The 17,502-nt window shown below is 42.6% G+C and overlaps 1 protein-coding gene across 7 annotated transcripts in view; it reads right to left on the bottom strand.

Annotated features, from left to right (window-relative positions):
• gria3b (glutamate receptor, ionotropic, AMPA 3b) overlaps positions 1–17,502 on the bottom strand; it is a 102,960-nt gene that overhangs the window by 34,569 nt on the left and 50,889 nt on the right. For all 7 annotated transcript variants that reach the window (XR_013134152.1, XM_077022791.1, XM_077022793.1 and 4 more), the window contains exons 4-8: positions 14,026–14,213; positions 3,226–3,279; positions 2,120–2,281; positions 678–845; positions 414–518 (exon numbers count right to left, since the gene is read on the bottom strand). Coding sequence is in view for 6 of the 7 variants with exons in the window: in XM_077022791.1 (XP_076878906.1) it covers positions 414–518; positions 678–845; positions 2,120–2,281; positions 3,226–3,279; positions 14,026–14,213 (677 nt within the window). In the remaining variant the exon portion in view is untranslated. The remainder of the gene's footprint in view (positions 1–413; positions 519–677; positions 846–2,119; positions 2,282–3,225; positions 3,280–14,025; positions 14,214–17,502) is intronic.

Raw genomic sequence — 17,502 nt, 5'->3', positions numbered from 1 at the left:
GAAAATCAGATTTCATAAATCTTTTCATAAATACAAGTAACTTCCTAAAATGATAACTCAAATGAAAATCAATCGACCTGTGCACACTCTACTCCAACTGATTTGGGTACTGAAAGCCTCCTTTGATAGTTCTCTGGTGAAGTTAGTCAAATGTTAGTCAACTGTTTTGTTATTAAATATTTTCAGTAATTATTCTATATTTTTGTCAAGTAGTCTCTTGAAAAATTAGCATAAACAGTGTCAATATACATAAACAGTATCATTGTCATTTAATGCCCTGCCCGCCAAAAACTGGCTGTTTACGAGTAACGGAAAGATTTTTCAAATATGTATTAGGCTTTCCAATCGCAGACTTTGAAAGCTTTCCAGGGATGTCTGAAGATCTCGTAAGATCTCTTGTTCTCTTCTCGTACCTTTCTCGGGCCACCTGCTTTCATCTCATAAACATCGATAGTGTAGTTTGCTCGTCGCCCGAAACTGTCAAACTGGATGTTGCCAGTCATTCCATGTAACTGGACCTGCAAGGATGAAGCTTGATGACATCATGGTGCAGGACAAGTTCACGAAACAGAACAGTCATCCTGCATGCATGTACTGTCTTTTCTTGAACTGTTCGTTCTAGCGAGGTGCTCAGCACTCTGAGGCCAGCCTGCTGGTCGTGGGGCGGAGCTTCCTACCATTTTGAGAGCCCTCTCGATGTCGATACCCTGACTCCATGGCACAGCTGGGTTGGCCAGGCAGTCTCCAGCGCTGCCTCGTCTCGACACGTCGACCCGCTGCCTCCGCAGGTACCGGAATGCCTCGGCTATGACCAGTATGGCGTCATAGGACAACGCGGATGTGTACTGTACAGAGAAAATGCAGGAGTTACACGCTCCACCGCTTTGTGCGAGACCCTGGGAGAACTTGGTTTCCATAGGTCTCTGTTCTCTTCTCCCTGCTACGTATCAGGTCTTCAAGAGTCAGGCAGATTCATTTGGTTCTATTAGACCTGTGTGCTAATATAACCTGAACACCCTAGAACACCAGATGAGAATCTACACTCCAGTTATCCCCCCCCCCCCTCCCCACACACAAACACACACACACACACACACACACACACACACACACACACACACACACACACACACACACACACACATATGTACACACATACACATCTGTCTAAACTAAGATTCATATTATTCATATTATTCAAAAGCATCGTTACATTCACTGTCCTGTGTCCTGTTTAAGTGTATCTAGCTTACACTCTTCCATACAGAATAATTACAGTGCATCACCACATATAATCACGACATTCACCGGTTGGAAAGTGCATTTCAGGAAACATTTCACAATCCTTTATTCGCATTTACAAAAGTGCATTGTTTTCCCTTGCAGAAAGGGATTTAAACTGGATTCTAATTACAGTTGTGTTAAAATCTTTAGGTTGGTAAGGAGCAAGTTTCAGTGCTACTGTTATTCTAGGGTGACACCTGCAATTAAGCTGCATCTCAGGCTGTGAATGCACTAATTTGCAGAGAGAACGTGATAGTGTTTTTCCCCATAGTTCACTTATGGATCCCAACATCAGAAATCTGTTTAAGAAAGTCATGGTCAGTATTACAGAATTACAGACAAAGATTTTGTTTTAGTTACTATTTGAAAGAAAACCTTGAAATGCAGTGATGTGTGTACATGGGTGCCTACATGCATTTAAAGTTCTACATGAATAATTACTTTTAAGCATTCCTTGCAGATAAGTGGCCTAGAACTTTCTTTGACCTGTTTACTAGTTTGATGAGACATTCCACAGCCACTCTGTCATGACTAAACTCAATGAAGTGCCACTTAAAATCTATTTCTTTCCTGATTATTGTTTAATTAGATGTAAATTGAGGCTCTGGTTTTAACACAGCCCTGGGCTGGATATCAATATATCGACTACTTAGAGGAGGAGGAGGAGGAGGAGGAGGGGAATGAAGGAGAAAAGGAGGAGAGTCATGATAGGAGAAAATAGAAAAATAGAAAGAAAAAATAAAAGATAGGTGAAAAGAGAAAACTGAGAGGCCATGAAGGAGATAAAACAGCAAGATGGCCGCACCTTTTTGCCGATGGCATGAGAGAGGTTTACCTTCAGAGGAGTGTTCTTAGCCTCGGGGAACTCCCGTTCATCCAGACGGTCCCAGCGCTGCAGGAACTGCTGCACGATGGGGTTCTCAGGATTGATTATTTGAAAGCCACTTATGTTTGCTCCACCGAGATACACGTTGTCCAGGCTAACATTGGAGAAGCCCTGAAGAGAGAGCAAGATAGATAGATAGATAGATAGATAGATAGATAGATAGATAGATAGATGGAGGCATGTGTGATACTACAGTATAGATCTGCTTATTCTTTTATACATTAGGAATATCAGCTGAATACACAATGGTAGTCACATGAAAACGGTTATATTTCATAATAGTGTACAGTAATATATAATATAGTATTGACCATGCAACTTTTGTTGCAGTTTTGCTGAACGATCATAGACTGTGTGTGTGTATAAATAGTTGTAGTGGGAAAAATGAGAAACAGAAAAAGACCAGAATTATGCTTTTAATAAATGAACCCAAGAATGGGTTTCTCAGAACCCAAGAATGCTTTAAAATTAATACCCAGTTTTACAGCCAGTCAACACTGGTGAGAAACAGTTGCCAATTGTGCACAGTGTACTCTCACCCAGAAGACCACAGCACCCTGGGGGACTGTTCAGCGCAGGAGATAACATCCAGAACACACTGCCATCCATCACTGGACATGCAGACATACAGTCACACCAGGACAGTTTATAGGGTGGCCACCTTTTACCTAACCTCCATGTTTTTGGGCTGTGAGAGGAAACTGGAAACCTGGAGGAAACCCCACGCAGACACAGAGGGAACACGGAGACTCCAAACCCTTGTAAAAAAGTCTAATTGTTTTACTTTCAGCTTTCACTACACTGAGTTTCATTTTCTAATGAATATTCATTGAGGTTATATATGTTTCTGTTCATTGCTATCATAGCTAAAGTGGCATGTGTTGATCAGCTCTGCCTCCCACTACATCAGCTGGCACACTGACTTTGCACCAAATGAGAGAACAAACACCAAACCGTGTGGATAAAGACGTGTGGATAAAGACGTGTGGATAAAGACGTGTGGATAAAGACGTGTGGATAAAGACGTGTGGATAAAGACGTGTGTGGCCACTCACCAGATTGGCGATGATGTAATGGTAGCCTCGGCTGTTCTTGCCCTGAGCGACGACCTGAGGGAAGAGAATCGATAGCGGTTAGCTACCCACGTAAGGGCCACCAGACAGACACGCAGCCCTCGGGAAAGATCTCCCAGACCTGCTCACAACGCCAGCCACCTTAAACACGGTGGCAGCAGAGAAACTCTGTACTCATGGATATCTTTTCTTGACAAGAGTGATACCAAGTCTCTGTAAACAGGATTAGGTGCTTCTCTTCAACCATGTTTGAGTATCACGATTAGATCCAGATAGGAAGGATCCACTTAAAAATTGAGCAGTAAATGCACCTAAGACGCATACCATATTTAAATCTTGATATGCCATTGAGTGAGATGTTATAGAAATGTAAATCCATTCCTCTGAGCAACATTTGACAACCAAAAAAAAAAAAACCTCATATAATGTGCAACAGGAACCGTTCTGAAGCTGATGGGCTTAATGCTTCCTGTAAAGACGAATGTGACTTTAAATGCGTCACTAACCATCTACAAACAGCACAATGCATTAATCATCAATGTATTAATCATCAGTGTTTTAATGCATTCAGCCAGGTTGTCGAATAAAGTTGTGCATAGGAGTTTTCTGAATGTAGAAACTGTAATATTTCAATAATGTCAATGAAAGTTACATTAACAATCACAATCATGTGCGGTATTTGCAACACAACCGTTCTACATTTGTATTCCATTTTTTCATTCCAAAAATAGAGAAAACTAAATCATGAAAGAATGGCGCTTTATCCCTTGTGCCTGCTGATGTGGTCTGGAGGAAGTCTGGAGAGAGAGCACAGATCTTCTCTTCCACTGATCTCATCAGGCTGCTGAAGTAGGTTAGACCACTCTGACGCATCCGCCTGGTAAATTCACGTTGTGCCACGGGAGAGAGGCAGAGATGCCAAACAGGGCAGAGGAGAGAGCTGCAAACCAGCAGATATATGAGCAAGAGAGGGAGGTATGAGAGACAGATTATACAGGGAGGAGGTATGAGAGACAGAAGGTTCAGGGAGGAGGTATGAGAGACAGAAGGTCCAGGGAGGAGGTATGAGAGACAGAAGGTCCAGGGAGGAGGTATGAGAGACAGAAGGTCCAGGGAGGAGGTATGAGGGACAGAAGGTCCAGGGAGGAGGTATGAGAGACAGAAGGTCCAGGGAGGAGGTATGAGAGACAGAAGGTCCAGGGAGGAGGTATGAGGGACAGAAGGTCCAGGGAGGAGGTATGAGGGACAGAAGGTCCAGGGAGGAGGTATGAGAGACAGAAGGTCCAGGGAGGAGGTATGAGAGACAGAAGGTCCAGGGAGGAGGTATGAGAGACAGAAGGTCCAGGGAGGAGGTATGAGAGACAGAAGGTCCAGGGAGGAGGTATGAGGGACAGAAGGTCCAGGGAGGAGGTATGAGAGACAGAAGGTTCAGGGAGGAGGTATGAGAGACAGAAGGTCCAGGGAGGAGGTATGAGAGACAGAAGGTCCAGGGAGGAGGTATGAGAGACAGAAGGTCCAGGGAGGAGGTATGAGGGACAGAAGGTCCAGGGAGGAGGTATGAGAGACAGAAGGTCCAGGGAGGAGGTATGAGAGACAGAAGGTCCAGGGAGGAGGTATGAGGGACAGAAGGTCCAGGGAGGAGGTATGAGGGACAGAAGGTCCAGGGAGGAGGTATGAGAGACAGAAGGTCCAGGGAGGAGGTATGAGAGACAGAAGGTCCAGGGAGGAGGTATGAGAGACAGAAGGTCCAGGGAGGAGGTATGAGAGACAGAAGGTCCAGGGAGGAGGTATGAGGGACAGAAGGTCCAGGGAGGAGGTATGAGGGACAGAAGGTCCAGGGAGGAGGTATGAGAGACAGAAGGTCCAGGGAGGAGGTATGAGAGACAGAAGGTCCAGGGAGGAGGTATGAGAGACAGAAGGTCCAGGGAGGAGGTATGAGGGACAGAAGGTCCAGGGAGGAGGTATGAGAAACAGAAGGTCCAGGGAGGAGGTATGAGAGACAGAAGGTCCAGGGAGGAGGTATGAGGGACAGAAGGTCCAGGGAGGAGATATGAGAGACAGAAGGTCCAGGGAGGAGGTATGAGGGACAGAAGGTCCAGGGAGGAGGTATGAGAGACAGAAGGTCCAGGGAGGAGATATGAGAGACAGAAGGTCCAGGGAGGAGATATGAGAGACAGAAGGTCCAGGGAGGAGGTATGAGAGACAGAAGGTCCAGGGAGGAGGTATGAGGGACAGAAGGTCCAGGGAGATACACAGGAACATGCTGAGGAAGTGCTGAGCACACAGTGCTGTTGCAGTGCTGCAAATGGGATTTCATATGTAATGAACTCATCACACATTACTAATAGACACAGCCATAATTGTTGCAGCTTCTCCTGTAAATATTTGATGAAAACTGTTTAGAATGCATGCCATGAATGATTTTATTCTAACTTAGTGGTCAAGAATAATTTCATGGATTATGAGGTTCCCAGTAGATCTCATTTGGTATATTTTTATGTACACCCCTGATGATCCAGCTGCATAATTATTTAAGAACATTGTGAGTTCAGAAAAAATACAAAAATCAGGCCTGCGGGTTTGTGCTACTGGCCCACAGTTTCAGAATCAATCTACCCTTTTCTCCAACAACTTCTTCAGCTGCTGGTATGAGCGCGGAAGGCTGCAACACCTTGGATAAAGATGTCACGTCTCCCCGGCTGGCACTTGCTGTCCAACGTGGCGTCCTTGACTTTTGGCTCCAGCCAAGCGGGGTTGGAGCCAGTGAGAGTAAGAGCCTTCCCCCACACACAGGCACCGCGGCTGGGCCTCACACACCTGAGTGGAAGCTGCCTCCCTACCTGTCACCCAGCAGGAACATGGCACCACCTTCACCTGGACACAGCCAGGGCTTAATGACACTGCACCATCCAAAGGCTCAGACTCATTCTTAGCTCTAGCAGCCCTGCAGCGCTGTTGAAGCTTACTCCACGAACACCCAGCAGTGCACACCTCCACAACTCCGCTAATTAATTTGCCTTTCCAAAAACGGAGCTGGACTCCACATCAAGCTAAGCTTTAGGCTTCATGCTCAGGCCACCAGTTTAGCCCCATGCACCAACCTTGAGATTTCTTTTGTCCTGTTGGTCACCCACATCAACCTTTAATGATTGCTTCATAAACATGTCGTCTCTAGTTTAATTTTATTCATGCTTTATTTTAGGACAGACAGGATTAGGGCAACATAAGACAGTAATATTTCATAACAACCGATTAGTAATGCTGGAATCCTTCTCATAAATAAAGATGATGGTTTGAGGTGGGATTACTCTTGTAGTAGCACCACTGAGAGGCATTAGGGGACTGGATTAGAGGAATGGTTACAGTTAAAGTGGAGAAAATGCCACAGTATAAGCCACTTCCACTGTGACTGTAATCTTTCTCTTCCTCTTAGCCTCCTGCCATGCATGGCTCCCACCACCACCCCAGTTCACCTTCTTCCTTCCTGGGAGGTGATGAGATTTCTGTCCTTGAGAAGTTTCACCTCCCTAATACTGTATATGTGACAACTTGAGGCTTGAGTCACCTTACTCTCACCCTAATAGGCTTTTAGGACAGGCTTGAGTCGCCTAAAGGCTGGATTATACTTTGGCGAGTGACTGTAGCGCTCCACACACCTCGCGCGTCACATTCTTTGCAGTGTTGTCTGAAACGATATGTGGTAGTATAAAGAAACACCCCTCAAAAACAGGAGAAGGAACGTTTACCTGATGAATTTTAATGTTGCATTGTGTTCCAAGTTTGAAAAGTGTTGGAATTTAGGCTAAAGCAGTGTTCTCAAGTCTCACGCATTGAGCAACCATTCAATAATGTGATAAAAAAGTGAATTATTTCAAATAATTTCCAGTATATGTATAAATATTTAACTTAATTAAGCTTAAGGTGCTGGGAAATAAATGGACCTTGAAAGTGACATACAAGTGCTTGATTTCCACCTTGTAAAGGTGTATGAATCCTACAAACGTGACTTATTTCATTGTGCTGAAACGCGGCGCGTGCGAAGTTACAAAATTCGAGAGGTGCACAAGCTCACAAAACGACCCCTCGCGCAGGGGCGGAGCCACCACTATTATATCATTTTTGGCACGTGGACCCTCACGCCACGTCAAGTCTAGCTTTACTCTCACCTTACAGGCCGTGTTTGCTGGTCCCAGGCAGAAATAGAATAGCATAGGAGACTTGTGGATAAAAAGACAAAATCACTCCAGAGGTTTGTCACCCCCCCCCACAAAAAAAACCCCAGAGTTCAGGCTTGCTGGGTCACACCAACTCGGCCCTGACCTTTAAATAAAACACCACTCCATTGTAATAACAGGCCCAGTTCAGATATTTGAAGATGTCTGCAAAAGGCCACAGAGTACTTGAGTGTGTAAACAGTCATATTCTCATCAAAAAATTATGCATAAATTATGGGTAAATTATCATCAAGATGCATGACCACAGTGTTTTGCCTTATATGCCTTATTTTGACTAAATGCTCATTTTACTGAATTGCTGAATATTTGTAATTTGGCTTCAGGAAATCCACCTTTTTACTCTTGCAACTCCTATTAGAGAAATTCCCATATTAAATCTCATAATGTACTCTGTTATTAACTCTGAATAACTCCGAATAACTCTGAATAACTGAACTCAAAGCCATTCCACCAAAAGAATGATGACAATAACTGGAAAGAAATTATGGCAACCATAGCATGACTATCACTATCAAATCTATAATCCTCAAGATTAACAGTTCATATCATGTGGTACTTCAAAGAAATGAGACTGAAAGTCAGAGACCATGATATCCCTGTGGTATTATGTTATCATACATATGGATAAAGATTGTCTCAGAGTAGCAATGAAAAGATTCTATGATTTTTGAGGTATGAAACATCATTGCATGTCAGGTAAAACCATGACAGCACTTTACACAGATCACTATAACATGATCACACCTGATACTAAACATCCCTAAGGACTGCGAAACCCCAAAATAGTTCTTCCTGAGATTCTCACCAAATGTTCTATATTCAGGGGTCTTGTTAAGGACATGTCTTCTGTAGAGTAAAATCCACCACCAGTCTTGATGCATCATCTGTGTTTTGTGTAGTCTTACATCTCTCATGTTGGATATGTCTCCCTAATACAAAACAAAACGTGCTACATCAGCAGCTGTGTTACATGTGTCTGATTAATCAATAAACACCCCACATAAATCACCAGGGAGACCAGTGGGGGAGGGGGGGGGGGTGCATACAGCCTCCGACTCTCCAAAAGCTTGCTAGAAAACTCACTTATCTTCATTTGTGCTCCCTCCGGCATGCTCTTAAGCAGGGAGGCCAGGAGTGTGAGTGTTCTCCAGGGGATACATTCTAATTAACTGGCAGGAATATCTGCAGCTACCCTCTCTGCTTGGCAACCTGAAATTTATGCCTGAGTGGGCGGAGTAAATTTGGATTCTTTCCAGAGGAAGAAATGTTTGCAAAAACGGCAAAATCAAGCTCAGGCAAGGCCACTGGAGTCTTCGTAGTGTTACAGATGTGTGTCATTTGATTCTTCCCTTTTTGACCCAGCTTGTGTCTAAGAATAGATTCACATCTCCAGTGCATTCACAATATAGACAACAATATCTCATTGTGTTATGCAACCTAAGCAGACTAAATGAATAAATTGCCTTTCAAAGTGCTGTGGGTGGTGGTTGGGTGGGTTTGGGGTTGGGGGAGGGGTGGGTTAGTGGATGGTGTTGGTGTGGGTTTGGGGATGGTGCTGGGGTGGGTTTGGGGTTGGGGAGGGGTTTGTGTTTGGGTGTCCAGTGCTTTAAACTATCCCTATAATCCCATCAGATTCTAGAGTTGAGGCACTAAATGGTCCTTTGAGCCAGAAGCTGTGGCAAAGCTTTTAAGGTTTCAGCCTTCGGGGGGCTCACATCAAACAGAACTAGCTCACTGCTATTCCTGGCCTGTCTTGGCTGGCCCACTTTTTGCCTGCAAGTGACAATGTGCTGGGGTGGGATTGATAGTACCTTTGATTTCATCTGCAGTGGTTCATTCTATTCAGGCATAGAACAGAGAACGTATACATGGGGGAAACCAGCAAAGATCATTAAAGAGTGAAATCAAAATAATGAGGAACTTTGAGCACTTCTACCGGCCGTGTGCTTGACTAAAACCTTTGTGAACCTTTCTTTCACAGGAGCTTTGATTGAGGCTGATTTCTAGTGATATGCACTAAAAGTAATGGTTAATATTTTGTGGCTAATATCCATGTTGGGTTATCCTGAGTTATTTATGAATCCACTGTGATCTTCCTAATACTTTCTAATAATCTTGAGTAGATAATAATTTACTTATTCAATAATAATTGAGCATATCTGCCTGTAATAATTCATTCCATTTAATAACAATGCCACCATTATGAGGACAAGTGAAAACACAATTTAAACCTTTTAGATCTGAAGGGGAGTGGCTCATGTCAACAAGTCAACTGTCTGTGCACATGGTAGGTCTGCATCTGAGCCGTCAGACTGAACTATGGCACGCAGCTCTTCATCCTGGCGTTAGAGAGGGAAGAGAGAGCAGCATCACCACCTGGCTGCCTGGGTGATTTGTTTACACTACTGAACTCTCTGTATTAAACTGCATAGTAAAGTGTCATCCACTAGTAGTGAAATGTCACCCACAAGGACTGACTTTTGTGCCAGACAAAAAAAAACCTTATACACAATTAAAATGATTAAAAATATACCTCAGAGTACCAATGATGTACCCACCAATGATGTACCCACCAATTATTTAACTACCAATGATGAAACTACCAATGATGTACCCACCAATGATGTACCTACCAATGATGTAACTACAAATGATGTAACTACTAATGATGTACCCACCAATGATGTACCCACCAATTATTTAACTACCAATGATGAAACTACCAATGATGTACCCACCAATGATGTACCTACCAATGATGTAACTACAAATGATGTAACTACTAATGATGTACCCACCAATGATGTAACTACCAAAGATGTAACTACCAATGATGTACCCACCAATGATGTACCCACCAATGATGTACCTATCAATGATGTACCTACCAATGATGTACCCACCAATGATGTAACTACAAATGATGTAACTACCAATGATGTCAAATCTGGTGATTCCGTTAATTTTTATGGAATGACAATAATCTTGTAGTCAGATAATCATATGTTATGATTATTGGGATTAATCAAATCACATTAATCAGTATTTGTTTTTGCACCTACAGATGGTACATACTGAACTGGTTAAATAAAGAAAACATCAACATTAATCTATTAATTAAAAGGAAATTATAACATTTTGTTATTTTCAAAAGAAGAACATTTTTAGAAATAGATACACCAGTTTTAGGAGCAAGGAGGCCAACCTTGTTTCCCCAAGGGGTATTTACAGCAGTCTGTCAGCACATTTCTTTTGTATTTTACTTCTGCACCTCATGTCACAAGTTCTACTCAGATTTAGGTTGTTCTCCTCGCTAAAGTCTGTAGCAGCGAGAGTGAGTCTACCCCTATTTCCCCATCCCTGAAGTGACATGCAGTCACACACTGTATGACAGATATGTGGATGAAATTCAGACAGTCAACGATATGAAGACCAGTAGACCAGTTGGTTTTGAATAAGGTTTTTGGTCTTTTAGACCAGTTTTGTTTGCAAAAAAAGTATAAAATTCTGCTCTCTGTCACAAAATGTTTTCAAACATGTCAAATGCAAATGATAAAATACGTAAAGGTATTTCATGTGAGGTAATTCCTACTGGTCTTGAGCCCTGTCTTTGTGTCACCCCAGTGTAAAATTCTCTACTTCATTCTAAGTCATGTATATGTGGACCCAAGGAAGAATCTCGATGACAGTCTATATGTCCTTTCCCTCTCAGCCCCTGAAAGATACATGACACATAACAAATGAGAAGCAGCAGGATGTGTGGAAATGAGGGCTGTCTTATTCACACGTGGAAAAGAATACCATGAATTTCACTTTCACTAGCAGGAAAAGATGGAAGACTGGGAGGATCTGTGATGAGTGGAGAGCACCTGGACGTGCTCGTCTACTCCACCACAGGTGGAGGATTTCTCTGAGCAGCTCCGCCCTGCCACTTACTTCCTTTGGTGTTTCTAGCCTGGCATGCCCTGTCTCTCTGGCTGGCATGCACACTCCATCGTGAATTTCAGCTACTTGCTAGCCCGAGGCCTGTCCCAGATGCCGCTTGTTCACAGAGTGGTGTTCTCTGGGGAGGAGCTGAGTGTGGGAGTTGAGGAGAGTATGCGGCCCCAGCTCAGGTGACTGACAGGTTCAAAGCACCTTCGTGCACGCATATTGGATGCTAAATGCAAAACCTAGGCAGTCTCACATATCCCTATGGCCTTGGATATTCACTCACAATACAGGTGCAGAGTGCAGCGCTGCAGTTGGTGTGCTAGCTGTGCATTCTTAATTTGCAGCTTTCAAATATTTTGCTAAGCTAGCCCTTCTCACTGAATTAACCCTCAGAGATTCTCACTGAATGAACCCTCACAGAGACTCTCACTGAATTAACCCTCACAGAGATTCCTTTCCTGACTAAGCTAGCCATCCTCATTAACCACAACTAGCAGTGAACTATTGGGCCACATATTGGTGGAGTGCAGGACACCTGGGGTACTGCTAGGTTCAGGAGACTTCATGAAGACTTAGCATGCAATGGTACCTGTAGTATCTCTATCAGTATAAGTAATCACATGGCCATGTTCAGTATTACGTCTGGAGACCACATCTAGAATACAGACTCAGCCCAATAGTAGTAAAATAAACAGAATCATCAATATAACTTATATAATTATTTAGTGTGTGTCAATATTCTAATATTTTAGCCAGCTGAGATACTGCTGTCTCTTACAGTGTCTAAGACATTTTCATGACAAGAACAGGGTTTAGAAAATAAGGTGGGAAAGAGACAAGTTTATAATGTGGAGACAGTATTGAAGGAAGTAAATGGTTATTTAATTTTTGTGGATGAATAGACTCTGGGAAAATGGCTTTAAAATGAACTAACACTGAAGGAGAACAAAACCTGAAGGTGGCAGTAGTGCAACATATGGATGTCAAGTGCCATAAAAATCACAGAAGAAGATTTGAGCTCTTTTGTGCCCATTAGTTACCATGGTGACTGAGATAAGACTGCCTTCTGTATGCATCTCAATATGACATGTGTATGCATGCATGAGCATTTTGGCAATGCCCAAAGGTAATAAATGACATTGTAATTATGTATGTTTTTCTTTTGAATTTTCTACTTGTTCTGAAATGGCTAACAGTATTTATTTGAAATAATGTATCCTATGTACAATTACTCTGTCATGAGTATTATAATTTTTGGAACTGTGCATGTGTTTTGTATATTATACAAGGCAAGGTGAGCATATTTATGTTTATTTGTATATGTAGCTTTCCTCAGTGAACTAGCGATCCTCGCTAAGCTAGGCCTACCTGATGAACTAGCCCTCCTCGCTAAGCCTCTGCAGATAACATGAGTCACAGGAGACCCGGGGCATTCGTGCCGCAGTGCTGTTACTTAAAATCCATTATGGGGAGCATGCATGCTTCACTGCGTTGTTATAAAGAGCAGCTCTCCTCCTCTCGGCATGGCTTATCTGCTACCTGGCATCTTGAGAGGCTTCTTCAGACTGCAGGGATCTGCGCAGTGAGGATGTCTACACAAGTCCCATTTCTGATCCCAACTGTGTCCTGCCCACCTGTTTAGCCTACTGCTGGACCAAACTCGAAAAGCTTCTTCGGATCTTAGATTAGTTAAATTCAGTTTAGCCAGAACATGATGAGGTGGCGGGAAAAAAGTCAATCACCAGAACTGCCCTGGAGTCCAATAACAAGGTCCCACCGTCATTTCCCTCTTTAAAGGGGGCTAAAAAATCCTTCAATCCCCATCCTGATCAGTCTTCTTCCCCTAAATTAATCTGCTAAAATATTTAGCAAAAAAGACCCAAGAAAGGGCTTTTCCCCCCTTACAATCCCACAAAGACTTTGATTTGAATCTTATTTATGCATGAAAATTTTGAATGATACCAGTTGGGATCAAACAAATGCACTAAAACAACAACTACCATCACAACCAAAATGAATAATACACTAATCAAGAATGGCTTTCCTTTTTTAGCTGTCTAGAAAACCTAAATAGAAAATCTTTTTTAAATGCTGTTTAACCAAGAATTATGAAATATGTAAATTTGTACAAGAAGACTAAAAAAAACTAAAAGCCATGCACTTTCATTAAATCTCATGGTTCATACAAGGTTCATGAAAACAATTCAAACTAAAACTCTGTGACTGACTGGTACTGTATGAGAGAAGGCCCTAATGGATATAAGTGAATGCTAATCAGGAACTGATTGCCTCTTACAGACAGATGTCAAAAAAAGCGTCTGCTGAGGCATTAGGACTCAGGCTGAAGGGGAATATTGGTTCAACATTCCCATATCTGTTCATCTTAATCGTGTCTGATGAACTGATCTCTCATTTCCAGTACTGGGGAAGTAGTGCAGAGCTTGGACTTATTACTTGGAGATTAACACGAGCAAATAACATTTGCAGGTCATCTTCAACAACAAGGGCTGTGGAAAGATCTTCTCCCACATCTGTGGGGAGAGAGAGCCTGGCCCTGTTCACCCCGCTGACCAGCAGAAAGACAAACAGCTGGAGAAAGAGAGATAGATTTTACCTGCTCTAATATGACATTGATCCTGTCCACTTCACAATCAATGAGGAAGTGCTTCTCCTGTCTTCTGTCCATCTCCTCGATGATGCGCTTGTACTCCTGAGGGTCAGTCACACTCCCCACGGACCGTGCGGTCACCTGCCAGTTGTTTGCCACTGCTGCCTCCATTATGGCCTGTAGTATGGAGAATCCTTCCAAAGGAAACAGCATATTGTTTTGCATTAGCCTACTGTTGAAAGAGTCTAGGTGGTACAGTAGATGGAAATATTCTCCCCAGTATCCTTCATGGCATAAATGGAAAACATGTAAATTGTAATGCTGACATTTGCTTATGTAGTCTTTGTGAATTTACAGTGATACATAAAGTTATATGTGTGGATATCAGAAATATCACAGAGCGAACCAGCAATTTCCATCCAGACAGAAACGGGTGAGTTGCCCTTCAGCGGTGACATCAATACGGATGCCGAGTGCAAGCGTGATTATCTGAAAGGCTGCCACATGTTCTGGAGTGAAATGAGGAGGCCCATGTCAAACTGGGCTGGTCGTGTAGCACAAGGCCAACACTAAAACCAATTTCAACTGAGTGCTGTTGCCTGTCCTTGGGATGTTGGACCAAGTCAAAGAAGTCAAAGACAATTCGCAATTTTCATTTCTTCGTAGGGAAAACAATTATATTACAATAATACTATTTATTGCATAAATCAGATAATGAAAACAAAAGCTTAACCAGAGACTCTGTGCCTGTATACCTACAATACATTATATTGTAGTAGGCTGAAAAACTGGCACAAAAATGGTCAGTTTTTCATGTGAGCTCACTAAAAGGTTTTACTCATTTCCCATGTGCTGGCTGAGGGACAGACAGAAACAACATGAACAGTGGTTAATGACACTCGACCACAGTCACACTATTTCATGAAGAAAGGGACAGTAAAATGGTTTTTAGGCAATTTTATTTTCCATTAGCATATAGCCAGGCCTAACTACCCAACACAACTTTGGGAGAAGGTCATACAAATCTTGTGCGATGGCAGACTTTGCTGACCACACTTCTCAAACGCATAGACGAGGGTGTGAGAACACTGATTCGGAGCAATGATTAATATTACTGCATGGCCAGCATCGACTGGCAGGGGATTATGCAAATGGCTAACACACAGCCTGAATAGCATCTGGCCAGGAAGTACGTATCTTATTGTTCAGCGGCCTTATCGGCAGGCACACGCAGGCAGGCGCTCGCAGGCAGGCACACGCTGCACAAAGCAAAGTGTCTCGTCGGCAAGTACTTCCTGACGAATGCTCGCACTCCATTTCGGCCTCGATTTGCGCTCTGCCTCGTTGAAGCCTTTAGCCCAGACCCTCTCAGCCTCTGCACTGCCTGGTTTAAAGACCTCAGCGAGGGTTTGAGGACACCAGCTGTCCTCAAGGGTAGACAGGAAGGGAGGACAAAGGAAAGGGCGCAGTAAGCGTCTTGGTACACCAGGAAGCACGGAAGGCCAAACAGAAAGAGGAGTCCACAAGAGTGGCTCTGGTTCGTCTGCTCAGGCTGGATAACACGAGCTCCATGTATGTGCATATGGCCTTACAGGGCATGGCGCCTTAGAACCCAGGGGCTTTGATCTGCGCTGGAGCTCCAACACCTTGCACCGGTTCTCACCTTCCCCAATCTAACACACCTGAGCTGGCTCACCTGCTTATTAAGCCCTTCATGAGTTGGATCAGGTGCTCAAAAGCGGAGTGACTGGGCAGGTCAGTGGAACTCCATCACTGGAATTGAAAACCCCTGAGTTAGATAGCTCTAAAGATCGCCATTTTGTGAAGAATGATATTTGGGAACTATGCCATGAATATTATAGAAATTCATAATGGATGGAAATTACAATAATAACATTTTTCTTTTCATCTATGCTACAGACACAAATATTTCCTCTAATCTGTCAAAGTACAAGTAGGTATTAAAGCAAAAGGCATTATGATTATGTGTTAATGTCTCCTCAGTCAAGATTAATAAACTTATGCAACTGTATTTGTTTTAATGCAGCATAATAAGCTGGTTTTATAAGGTTTCAGAACATAAATTTAATCTTTTCTGCTTTGAACATGTTCTGAGCATTCAGTCATCAGTATAATGTATTTTTCATTTGTTTCACAAGACATCACTGAACAGCATTATTTATAGTCACAGAGTATTGGTCTCACAGCTCAAATAGTTCAGTCTTCCTGATCACCATGCAGATACCTGCTCAGTTCAGCTCTCTAAGCAACTTACATTTATATGGATGTGTCAGTTATGTGAATCTGTGCTATGACTAATTGCTTCATATCAAATATCAAACTAATACATGCTGTGTCAGGAATTGCCATGCTAGTATTAATTCAATGATATTGAATTAGTAGAAAAAAGTAGAAAAAGTAGAAAATAGAGGCTTTAAAATATAATGTAAAATGCTTTAAAATATAGCTTGGAAACACCTGTGCACAGTTTAATAAATTCCTGTATTATCATTATTATCACTTTGAGATTGATATGAGAGCCATTGATAATGTAGATGCCCACGATCAACAACTCGTACTCCTTTAAATATACTCATAACTGACTAGATATGCTCTATAAAGGCGAGATATGTGACTCTTTAATGGCAATAGGAATTCATGTTTCGAAACAAATTGGACAGAGAAGCTGATGTGATGTGATGTTCCATTAAAGTAATCAGGGTGATATTCCAATATCTTTGGGGGCGATGAGTTAATGCTCACCTCTACTCTTACTAAAGGAGAAGCAATGTTCCAGACTCAATGTAAAATACCTTCAGTGCTTTATCTTGCCTTGGCTGGGTCTGTGCTGTATATGAAAAAGTGCTTTGTGTTTGGGGTTTATGGCACAGCCCACAATCTTGCGATTAGTATCAAATCAGTTCTTTCATTTTGAAACAGATGATTAATACCGGCACTATCTCAGTGCAGTGCTACAAGGCTGATCCAAATGGGAACAACAGAATTCATTTAAGATTCTTAAAAAGATTCCATGCCTCTCTGATTTCACATTTGTATGGAAATTAAGAGATGAAATCTGGCTTGGGGTAAATATTCGTGCCCGAATTGGAACAGCACTGTGCTCATTTCTTCAAAGTTAGCACAAAAGTTTTTTTGCCCCAAAATCAAAACCTATGAAATAGCTGACAGGCCAGTGAAAACACAACGGAATTCTACACCAAAATAGTGTAGAGGTGAAATGATGAAATGAAATGAATTTGTATCAAGTATCATGTGGCAGATCACTGTAAAATAAGTCTCTGTCTTTTCAACAGGAGTTACAGCAGATGAGTGCTTCACTCTTGGACCAGCGGTCATTCCCAGCAATGCAGACAAATTCTGTGCTGCTTCCATATCAGTTTTACTGGGAAACCGCTGTCACTACTCCTGGGAAACCGCTGTCACTACTCCTGGGAAGCCGCTGTCACTACTCCTGGGAAACCG

The sequence above is a fragment of the Brachyhypopomus gauderio genome, chromosome 11, assembly GCF_052324685.1.
Source record: "Brachyhypopomus gauderio isolate BG-103 chromosome 11, BGAUD_0.2, whole genome shotgun sequence".
Lineage (NCBI taxonomy): Eukaryota > Metazoa > Chordata > Actinopteri > Gymnotiformes > Hypopomidae > Brachyhypopomus > Brachyhypopomus gauderio.
This window is presented reverse-complemented; position numbering and strand designations above follow the sequence as displayed.